At 50.1% G+C, this 11,404-nt stretch overlaps 1 protein-coding gene across 1 annotated transcript in view; it reads left to right on the top strand.

Annotated features, from left to right (window-relative positions):
- Window positions 1-553: 553 nt before the first annotated feature.
- The window catches only part of LOC104623485 (inner centromere protein-like), a gene marked incomplete at its 3' end in the record, with an annotated part of 14,515 nt that continues 3,664 nt past the window's right edge, over window positions 554-11,404 (top strand). The window contains 11 exon segments of the mRNA XM_010290585.1: window positions 554-690; window positions 962-964; window positions 1,009-1,122; window positions 3,545-4,242; window positions 5,389-5,440; window positions 6,129-6,162; window positions 7,404-7,503; window positions 8,238-8,328; window positions 9,430-9,565; window positions 9,641-9,775; window positions 10,926-11,043. Of these exon segments, the coding sequence (XP_010288887.1) occupies window positions 554-690; window positions 962-964; window positions 1,009-1,122; window positions 3,545-4,242; window positions 5,389-5,440; window positions 6,129-6,162; window positions 7,404-7,503; window positions 8,238-8,328; window positions 9,430-9,565; window positions 9,641-9,775; window positions 10,926-11,043 (1,618 nt within the window).

The raw sequence follows: 11,404 nt of genomic DNA, 5'->3' as shown, positions 1-11,404 counted from the left end.
GGCGACACGGGAGCACTCAAAATCTGCTCCCTTCTGCTCACCGCTCTCTGTGGTCGTGGAGGACTCATCTTGGAAGGCGGGACTTGAGAGGGCAGGCAAATAGGCTGTGGGCTTTTAACAGCGGGGGAGTGATGGACGTGGGCAAAGGCCAATAAGAGACCCTTCCTCGGGGGGCACGCGCTGCGATTGGTGGAGACCGAGATGATCTTGGGGCGAGAGGGGGAAGCTTGTGTTTGTGAGGGCGCGGTGTGGGTAGCTGAGGTGGGGGCTGTCTCCGGGCGGTGGGTGAAGGAGGCCGTGGTCCCGTGGGGCGGTGGTGAAGCGGGCCTTGGCTCCGTGGGCCTGCTCCACCTCAGAGGGCAGTAGGTAGAGAGGCCTGGGTGCCATTTGGGGCCTTAATCTCTGTGCCTGGCTAGGGTGCAGCACTGAGTCCCAGCCTGTCCTCACACCCTGCTGTCAGGCAGGAAGCAGGCCTGGTGCCTCCCCTTCCCACCGGTGCTGTGTCCCCGGGTGCCAGCGAGACTGGTACTCCCTCTGTGTTTCAGGCAGGGCCATGGCAGAGGCTGACGGTCCCACGCGGCTGCTGGAGGTGTGCGGGCAGAGGCTTTCCCGGTTCCTCCAAGATGCTGAGTACAAGCACTTGGCCTGGCTGCGGGAGGTGGAGGAGCAGGGCATGAGGATGCTGGATAGGTAGGGACCATCCTCAAGGGGACTGTCCATCCCCCAGGGAGCTCGCTGGTCTCAAAATGCTTGCAGTCCCTGTGAGCGTAAGACCATGTGTGCTCCCAGCTGCTGGTGTGCTGGCCCTGGTGCGAGGGCCTCGTGGGCGTTGGGTTTCACAGCTGAGCAACTGTTAGCAGCTTGGTTTGGGCCTTGGTGCCAGGCGGTTGGTATGTTTCACTCGCTTGGTTCTCACCCAGCACTTGTCCTTCTCAATGAATGACCCTTACTTTGTGGATAGCTCGTGGATAGTATTGGCTTAGGGTTGTGCATTTGTCTGCTTAACAGCAACTTAAGGGCTGAACCTGCATTAATGCCCAAAACACCATCACAGAGGAGACGTCCCAAGAAAAGGCAGTCCTCTTGCATGAAAGATGAAAATAAGGAACCAAATAGGAGGAGGTAGGTGAGTTGGTTTGTTCTGGCTCTGCTGCACGGCCTTTAAGAGTGAAACAAAATAGTAACTGTTTCCACGTACACAAGAACATAAAATAGCTGCTCTATTCCCTGAGTAAGCAAATACATTTAAAAAGGACATGTCAACATCAATCAACCTTTTTATTCTTGTGGAAGTTTGGGACAGAATTGGCTGGTTTCCTTCACTTTTTTTTTTCCCCTGGTTAGAAACAGAGTAACAAAAAAAAAAATCTTAACTTTTTGTCTGTTTGGTTTTGTTTTTTGTTTGATTTGATTTTGTTTCAGCATGATTTTTGGCCTGAGGCTGCTGGTGTTCACTCCTTAAACCTTTGTGTTGGTGCCTGAGAGAACCTGAGAATGGAACTTGCTACCAGTGACGTGCAGAAGCGGCATGTCCGTGGTTGTTGTTTGAACTGGGAGGCAGGAAGGTTCAAAGGGATTAGTGCTGAAACCAAAGTGGGAATTCCCAGTGACTTGCTTAGAAACAACCACACTTGAGGTTTTTAAAACTAGACCTAAGTAGACAACAGTTGCCTGCAAACAGGTGCCAAGGCAGGATAGCATAGGGCATAATTTAATTGCATGTGTAGTCAGGGATGGCTGTGATGCTAATTAACTTCCTTGATGTTACTGCTTCGTGGCAGCTGGCAGGGAATCTGCTCTCATCTCGTGGTCAGTGGCAAGGCGGTTAAGGTAACCTTCCCTTCAGAGAAGCATATGCTGTGAGCTGGGGGTAGGCACGCTGACAGTAGGTGTAGTGTGACCCAAACTTTGTCACTGGGCACACAGTAGTGTGCGTTATGCGTTAAGGCCCTTAAATTTTGATAACCGTGGTGAAAAACCCACAGAAGTTGGACAGGAAGAGTTAGAACTAAAAGACTGTCAGAAACTAGATATGGAGGATGGAGAGAACAGCAAGAATAGTAAAGAAGCGTGGGCAGTTCATGCGTGTGTGTGGTGAAGGAGGGCAGGAGAAGGAAATGTTGCAGATCTAAACAGGGAGAGCTCTTAAGACACACTGTTAGTTTTCAGGTAGCAGCTGGGTTGCTCCCCTGAAGAAGACAAGTCTTGCATGTATTTTTCCTCATTCAAACTTAGTTTTGAGAAAGATCTGCTGATGTGACAAAATGCCTGGCCAGGCGGTCATTTGTCAACAGGAAGTTCATGCTGCAGTTCAGCACGTTGTGCTCCATCCTGCAGGGTCAGGCCATTGTTGTTTTCCTTGCTCTGTTTTTCTCAGTATGTATTTTAAACCCCATTTCTAAGTGTATCGTTAATTACACGTTTCCCAATTATTAGTCTTTTTTGCTAATTCTAGCAAAAAGTCCCTCTTCTTGCTAGAGGTCAGAATGAGAAATTAAGAGAACGAGGCTGGAAGGAGGGCAGAAGGTATCAACTCGAATACTGGCAGTAGGACAAGTCACTGCTTGCTGACAGTCATGCACCAGGGGCTGTAAAACCTTGTTCTTATACCACAGTGGGTTTTCTTGGCTGCCTTTGCTAGCTGTTGCAGACTTCCACATCAGCTCTCCATTCTCTCTTTGACTCCGATCTCCACCCTGCAGGTCACTTTGGCACGGGTGGCTGCCTTTCTCTGGAGCAAAGCTGTCCTTTTGTTTTGGATTTGTCCACCTGATCTCCTTGACTTGCTGATCAAGTGTGTGGCTCTATCCTCTCATGGCAAGTTACCCGATGGAGCAAAGAGGATTTCACTGCCAAAGTTCCTCAAGCCTCTGTGTAGTTGGTCAGGTTTAACTGAAGCAATAGGGCTAGAGACAGTTGCTGTACTGATATTTTTTCTCTTAAATGACAGTCATTCAAAGAATTTATGACTCTGAACTTTACAAGTATTTTTTTGTTGCCTTCCTCGGGATTACGCTATCAGGTACCACATGTATGGCAGCATTGCTGTGTTTCCGATTGCTGTGTTTTTCTGTCCTTTGCTCAAACCAAACAGCATGGAGTTAGTTGTCTGGAGTCAGCTCTGCCTGGGGCTGTGGCTTACTGGGTGTCCTTGTACCTCAGCTGCTGTGGTTTGTGTCCGCACGATAGAACCTTTATTTGTGAGTCAACCCAGCATGCCAGGCTGATAGCTGGGATGGTTGCAGTGAGGGTATGTGCCCTGCATTCCCGCCTATGGTATACAGTGGCAATGTCCAGCAAAAAAACCCTGCAGGCAGCAGAAAGCAGTCAGCAGCAATTGTTCCAGCTAAATCTGCCAGAGTGCATCTCTGAGCTCTCAAGGTACAACTGCTGCATTTCACCAGTGAGAAGAGATGGGTTGTGAGGGGGGAATGGTGGAGGGAAGAAGCCTGCAGGTTCACTTCAAAACTTGTCTGCCTTTTTTCTCAAAATCATTTGGGAGCGGGAGACTTCATCACTTCATTTAAAATTGTTTTTATTTAAGGTTGTCCAGAAGGAGAAGCAGCATCAAGCCAGTGTCTTCCAAGCCAAGTTCCCAAAGGCGCCACAGCAAAGAGCACCCCCAGCACCCTGGCTGTCCGGGGGAAGAGCTCCCTGTGCCCAGCTGTGCAGCGAGGTCTCAGGCCAGTGCTAGAGCCGAGCTCCCAGCACTGACCGGGAGGTGGCTGGCAGAAGCAGAAGTTCCTGTGGCAAAGACAGATTGTCAGGACTGCCCTCAGGGTGCCGATAGCGGTGATGCAGCCTGCAGGGCTGTTACAGGGGAGCAGTTACCCAAGGGGGATGCAGCCACTGAGCTGCATGATGTGTCTTCTGTCACTGTGATCCCCAGTGACTGGACAGCAAGGGAGGAGGCCCCCAAAAAAAGAGCCAGTACCTCCACTCCCAAGGCTGCTAGAAATGGAGATCCTGCCATGCTTGAAGGGGACCAGTCTCCTCGAGGCCTCGAAAAGGTGCCTTTACAGGACTCTGACAGCAAAATGACTACAGTGAGATCCAAAACGCGCCGTTGCTCTGGACGCCAGAGCTTTGTGGGTGGCCCCCGCAAGAGCCGTAGGACCTCCTTGGCAGAAAAATATTCACTGGCCAGCAAAAGAGAGAGCATGATCCGGAGATCTATCAGCAGAGCCATTTCAAAGAAGGCAGCAGCACAAGAATCATCCTCTGCCTCCAGCAGAGTGAGCTGTAAGTTTCTTTCAATTGTCTAGTGCATTCATTTGACTAAACCAGCTTCTCGGCTTTGGTGTGGGGAGTAAGCAGCTGTGGAGCTGCTCATCCGTATTAACTCTGGCTCTGGCTCCTCTTAGTCTCCTTGTCAATAGGCCTTGTGGCTCCCATCTCTTTGGGTGTGATCTTCAGGTCCTCGTCTGCTGTCAGACCAAGTCTCCGGCTGTGTTTTGCTACAGCAGGTGAAGGAAGCATCTGCTGGGGCATAGGCACAGGCATTGGAGGTTGGATTACATAGGTTGTGGATGGACCAAAAAAAACAAGAGTGAAAGGGAAGGTGTGACCTGGCTGGTTCTAGCCATGTGCGTGGTTTGGCCGATCAGAAAAGACTATTGCATTCCCTGGGGAGGGGCTTTAATTTCAGGGTCTTCTGCCAACTCCCGTATAGAAAAATCTGTAGGAACTGAATGTCTCCACCCCTGAAATTTGGCTGAAATTGGCAGAGGAACTTAAATGCTTTTTGGGTGAAGATAGAAGACTGGATGGACTGAGAAGCCAATAGCACAGTCACTGGAGGAAACAAGATTCATAAATCCAGGCTATTCCTGGTAGCAGTAAACTCCACATCCTCTGTTCCCACTACTCCTGTGAAGGCTTTGCTGTTTGGACTTTCTAAAATCATTGCTTCTGAAGTCAGATTGGCTTCTAATAAAGCACTGAGGCCTTTGGTATTTAGTTTTGTCAGCTTTGAGTCACACTGTATCTAGGCATTTGTTATAACACTTTCAGCTAAGTGGTGTTATGGGGGGAATGAAATCAGCCTAAATCCACCACGTCTGCATCAAACCATGTAGGGAGGCAGGAGCTGAAGTCAATTGACTGGGAAATGCTATCTCTGACACAGGCAAGAGCATGTTTGTGCAGCTGGAGCAGTCTGCAGGCAGAGGAGCTGCTGCTTCAGATCTCTGCCTTCCCAGCCTACACCAGTTTGTCAGTGACACTTGAGGGAGGTGGTAGTGCTGGTGTGGAAAGCTGAGATGAGCAATCAGCGTGTTCCCTGGGAGGAAAGCCTGCACAGGGACCTGAGCTCTACCACGCACACATTGCTGCTGTTGGGAAGCCTCAGAATGAAATCCCCAAGCAACTAATGTTTTTCTTCTCCAGGTCAAAGCTCCTTGGAGGTTTTTGTGGAAGATGATGTGACCAGCAGCACGAGGTGAGGCTACCATGTAAAGCGGGCAGGAAGAAACCACAGAAAACCCTGCAAGGAATCTATATGGGTTGCTTTTATATTGCAGATATAGGACTGGTTTTGTAATGGAATGTTAGGTGATGTTGTCATCTGGGGCTGGTTGGTATTTCAAAGTTTGTGCTGTTCAGGCACAGCCCTTCCCTTTCAGAAGTTTATTCAGGGCCCAGTGAGGTTAATCACTGTGTTAGTGTGGGGTCCAGCCTACGCCCTTAAGGCCTGAGAGGCTGCCAGCAGTTGCTCTGCCTGGTGTTGGCTGGTGTCATATGAATTATGTCCTGGGATTCCTGGCTGTAGCCAGCCTCCGAACGCCTGGTGGTGCTGGAGGTCAGTCAGCTGTGGTCTGACCTGAAAGGTCTACAGGTAAGACCCAGCCTCATGGAGGCTCATGGAGCTTCCTTTTTACCTGCTCTGGGTCCCCCTGCAGAAGGGGATGAAGCTTATCAGTGTGTTCAGTAATGCAATGCAACGGTCCATCAGAAGAATTTACAGCTCCACCTCTGTGTGGCCTGGCTGGAACAGGCTTGTGCCTCTGGCTGTATTAGATTTATCTGCATTTTCCTTAGGGTCCCATACACTGGTTCCATCATACTTCTATGACCTGTAACTCACCCTCCAGAGAGTCGAAATAGTTAAAATAGCTTTTCTTTTACAGACCTGGACTGGAACTGAATCCCCCAAGTGGAAAGGTAAGTTCTAAGGAACAATCTACAAACTATCTGTCTGGACATGATCTTGCCTGAGTTGATACCTTTTCCTGAGTGCTGCCACTGGAAGCAGAGAATGTGGCCAAGGGATCATTCTGTCAGGCCCCTTCAAGCTCAGCGAAGGCACTGCTGAGTTGGACGGTGCTGCCCTTCTGATGCTTAGGCAGCTGGTTAAGCCGGCTGGCGCTCTGGCTCCTGGTGGCAGAGACGTTTTATGCCTTGATAAGGCCTCTTCAAGATGGAGTTTTTGGAGGTGCTTGGCCAGGTTCCCAGGAGTTAGCAAGCTTTTGCCTGTCAGCTGGGCATGGCAATTGAATGTGTGTATTCTTAGCCTGTCTCTGTTGCATGGCTGGTCGGAGTTACAAAATTGAGTAGGGCAATCCAAGTTAGTGTGCTTTCCTTGGCTGCTGAGGCTCTGTACACAACAAGCTAGCATAAGCCTGCAGTGCTAGCAGGACAAGAACATGCTAGCAAGACATCCCCTCCTCTGAGCTGGCAAAAACTTCTTGTGTGATTGTGCTGCGAACCAGCTGAGGTGAAAACTAGCCCAGCGGAGACAGGAGTGGGCTCTGCTTCACAACAGTTCCCTGGTGCTGTCAGGAAGCATCAGCGGCAGCGGGAATGGGCGGGTGGCTCTGCTCTGGGTCGTGGTGGTGGTAGCTGGTGGTAGCTTAGCAGGTAGGGGAAAGCACGTGCTATGAGGAAGGCAGCCTCGTAGCACGCTAAGATGCTGTGCTGCAGCGACTTTTTCTGCTTGTCCTCCTGAGAATATACCATAATGGTACTTAAAGTGCCTAATGATCTTGTAACCTAAAACACTTCACAGGGACTTGTCTTTCAGCACTGGAATATCTGTAGTTTGAAAATTGGCATGTAGAAGCTGCCCGTCATTCCTAAGGCACTTTGACTTCGGAGTCCAGGTTCAGTACAGCTCCTGCTCTGGTTGAGAAGTGCTGGGCGACTGTCCCTCCTGCAGAGGCTGGTGTTTCACGAGCAGACCCCCTGTTACTGAAATGGTGGTGAATGTAGTATTCAGTAGCTGAATACTGCTCCTGGTGGCAGTCAGCACCCATGCAGCACAGTTCTGGCTGAGAGGAGCAGACCCTAGCCTAGCAGTTGGATTGCAGGTAGAAATGACTGGCTCTTTTGGGGCAGCAGGTCCCTGGTAGCCTTGGTCATTGGAGCAGCTGTGCTAAGAGAATGTTTGTTACCTTTTCCTGCAGACTCCTGAAGATGTCCTCATTTCAAGCAAAAGTATGCAAGCTGCCAGCCCTCCTGCACAGCACTTATCTCTGCCCAAGCAGCAGGCAGGGAACAGTGAAGGTAACTTCAAGTTGGTCTTGCTTTTCTTGCATGAAGCCCCAAAGACACACAGACCAGGGAGTCAACATAAGGGTTTGTGGAAAATCTGGGATTTGTGTTGAAACAAAACCACCTCTGACCAGTCAAGGTAATTTTTCAGGTAAACTTTTGATCCTCTGAGGAGGTAAGACGTGCAATTAGATAAGCAAGGACATCTTGTAGGTGTGTCCAAGCCTTGAGACCAATGCTGTCCTGTCCAACTTCAATCTGCATAATGAGTAAGTGGGCACACTTTGAAAGGAGATTGCTCTTAGACCTGGAATCTTCCACATACCATAATGTTCTGTTAAAGCACCTTGACATCCCTTTTCTCTGGTCTAGTTATGTGAGGATTTCCAGGCCTGTTTATTTACTGTGCCTCAAAGCAAGGAGATGGAGAGATTCAGGCTTTTTGTTTATCCCCTGTGGGAACTGTAAGATCTGATAAGCAGCTGTAGCTGGAGTGGAGGGAAGAGTAGCTGGAGGCCTTTTGGTGAGACAGGTTGTGCCAGTTCAGGAGGGTCTGTACAGCATGTGTACTACAGCATGCTTCACAGGGTGCATATAGAACACTGGTATTCCAGGTAGTCATCCAGGCTTCTGGTTTCTCTGTTTGGTTATGTGCCACAGGGCTCTGAGCACACGAGAGCTGGAAACGAGAATCGGAGCCCTGCAGGATGCCTTACACATAGTGCTAACTGCAGGTTTCTTCACAGGAAGCTGTGTAAATCCAAACAGTGAATGCCAGAACGAGAACCAGGAGAAACCCCACTGTGCCAAGTCCCAGGAGAATCCCTCACACATCTGGTATGAGACATTTGCAAGGAGGACGAATGAGCCAGTGGTCTGGAAGGGCTTGGGCCTGGCCTCTTAAATAATTTGTGTAAAAAGCTTTGGGTGTTTGTTTCCCTACTTCCTCCCCCCTCCGATGTAGTTTTGAAATCTTGTCTGTCCAAATCTTGTCTCCTGGGGGTTCTGTGTGACTTCTTGAGCCTTGTTTGGGTCTGGGACCCAGGTCTGGCTTGGGAAGCAGACACAGGAGTTATGCACAAACCAGCAAAGGTGACTAAGATAGCACAGTTAACTTGGAGCTTAGATGTGACCAAGTGGCTCATAAAGGGCTGGTCCAGGAGTAGTTTCAGAAGGCAATGTGATGTGACTGACCTACTTATTTTTATCTTGTGCAAGTGTCTGGAATACCTGACTTGTTTCCTCAGTGCTTGTATTACTCGTGTTTCACGTGAGATTTCAGCTGCTTTTAGCTTTGCCCTCAGTCTCCTGTCCTGGTTTTGCTGGGGTGAATTTGCTGCGGGTAGTGGATGGGAAGGAGAATAACAGTAACCTCTGCTCTCACTTGGACGCTTAGCACCATGTGATGGATCAGGATCTGCAGCCTTCCTCAGGGCTGCTGCTGGATTGCATCCTGATTGTGCAGTGAAGCTGTTCCCCCTGTTTTTCCCTGGAATTAGGGGATGCAAGTGAAGTCATTTCTGACACAGGTAAATCTGTGAGTGTCCAAAGTATGTATAAAGCACGTGAAACCCTGCCAGGGAGGTGAGCTGGGCTGGCTAGTTACAGACACGCAAGGCTTATGTCTGTCTTGTGCCGTTAATACCAGGTAGAACAAAGACTTCTTGCTCGCTGGGACACAGAGCAGAGGGTGAGAGTGATGTTGTACATTACTGCTGTGGAACTCGGGTGTTCCCCTACCAAGCTGTTGTGTGCCTTCCCTGCGCTCGTTCACGACTGGATGGTGCACCTGCCGCAGGGTCGAATGAGTTCATAGGAGTCCCGTGTGCTCTGGTGGCAGCGAGCAAGCAGAGGGAAGCATGTAACAGCAAGTAAATGCTTCTGGGGAGATTGGGGAGCCTTGCGGTCACCGAATGTGCCTCTTTGTAATGCCAGCAGGATGAGAAGCTATAAACAAGCAATGGGTGTTATATGGAATGGGCAGCAGCCAGGGGGTGATACCCTTTCCCCTTTGGATGACAAGCACAAGGATTCAGCAAACCAGACTCCACCTTCTTCCTCTCCAGCTAGCAGGGTAAGTGGGTGCCACGGCCCTTCTTTCTTCCCTTTCCCCAGCAGGTACTGATTTCCCTCCATCTTCTCCTCTTAGGTTGTTAGGCCATTGAAAAACTTCCTGCAGGCTGTGCAACGAAACCAGCTGCTCGCCAGTCCGGGGCCCACAGGACGTGGGGCTGTCGTAAAGAACTTCATCAAACGCAATACTCCCACCCGACCCGATCTTAAGGTGTGTCAGAGCCCCACCTTTCCTCACAGGGCTGGAGGAGGAGATCAAGTTCAGGGGAGTGTCAGGAGGGACTGTTTGCTTAGAAAAGCATAAACATATTCCTAGTTCTGTCTGCTACCGTGAATCAATGCAGATCCTCGCAGCAAACTGTCCCCAAGATCCTACTTCGGCCTCCCCAGAAAAGGGAAACTGGTTGCTGTTGCCTTGCATCGCCTGTCCACACACGCTGTTATTGGCCGGGGGTTTTTATCCAACCAATCCTCAAACCTTCCTCAGATGCAGAGACATCTCAGCTGCTCTATTTGTAGTCAGAGAAACATTTTATATTCCGGGACTGTTGAACTGTGGGAAAGTGGGAAGCTTTTCTCTTTGCAGTGGGAATCTGCCCTTGTGTCACATAATTGGCTGCTGCAGGGCTGAAAGACAAGCAGTGTGGGTCAGGCAATGGGTTCCCTACCACATACTGGTAAGGAGCGAAGATCAGGGTGCATGTGCTGTTGAGGGGGGTTCTAGTGTTACTTCCAAACCCTTAATCATTTTTTTTAATGTCTCTTCTCCTCTACAGGGAGACTTTGTTGTAAGTGATGACACCCTTAACGGTGGGGGCTGGAGGATTATAACGGCTGTGCTTCTTGCATCACGGGCACTGACAGCTCTTTCCCCACACACTGGCATCCATGCAGCTCTGTCCAAATAAGTAAACTGGCCACACCAGTGGTGAGGTGGCAGGATCTCTTTGCAACTGTGTTCTGCTGGGGCTGGGAACTGCTGAGAAACTGTGCTCCTTCTCGCCCATTCTGCCAGCTGCTGGTGTAGGTAAAACTGTCCCAGGTGAGGAGCATTTCCTACAAGTGGTCACCTGCAGCAGGAGTGTGCTGTTCCTTGCCTAAATGCATTCTCTATAGCTGAAGGATTGAGGTGTTTCCCTCCTATACCTGTGACTCTTCTGTTCTTATTAGTTGAATAAGCAGTGTTGCCCAACCGCGTTGTTTCTTCCCTGCTATTCACTTCCTATCCCGGTGTGTGGGTGAACATGACTCTGACTTCTTTGTTTAGCAGGCTGCCTAGCCTCTAGCTGCCTGTGCACAAGCAGCCTGAGGGTAGAAACAGGCCCCAGCAACTGGTACAGTCTGAACTAATCTCCCCGCAGGAGAAGGAGCGGCAGAGGCTGGAAAGCCTCAGGAAGAAGCAGGAGGCTGAGGAACAGAGGAAAAAGAAAGTGGAGGAGGAAAAGAGGCGGCGACAGGCAGAAATGAAGCAGTGAGTTGGGTCCTTACCTCCTGCTCCTTCCCTGGTTCAGCACAGAATTGCCTTGGAGGCCTTCCCTGCCAGGCAGACAGCACTGCTGTACCGTGCTTTGTGCCTCCCACTTGGAAGGAGCATCTTGCAAGTGATACTGCCTGGGCAGCCCAAGCCCTGCTGCTTGTGGCTCACTGCAGTAAGGACTGCATTGGTGCAATGCTAGTGTCTGAATTTAATCCAGAAGTGAGCTGAGGCTAAGCTCAGCCAAAGCAAGTCAAGAAAATAACTGTTTTCCCCAATTACCATGGCAAAGTCCCTGTTCCCCCATCATCCTCTCTGCTAGAGCAGACGAAGCTAACAAGCCCCTCTTGCACACACGCTGCCCAG

Source organism: Phaethon lepturus, unplaced genomic scaffold (assembly GCF_000687285.1).
Source record: "Phaethon lepturus isolate BGI_N335 unplaced genomic scaffold, ASM68728v1 scaffold41857, whole genome shotgun sequence".
Lineage (NCBI taxonomy): Eukaryota > Metazoa > Chordata > Aves > Phaethontiformes > Phaethontidae > Phaethon > Phaethon lepturus.
Note: the sequence above shows the minus strand (reverse complement) of the source record. Positions and strands in the feature narration are given on the sequence as shown.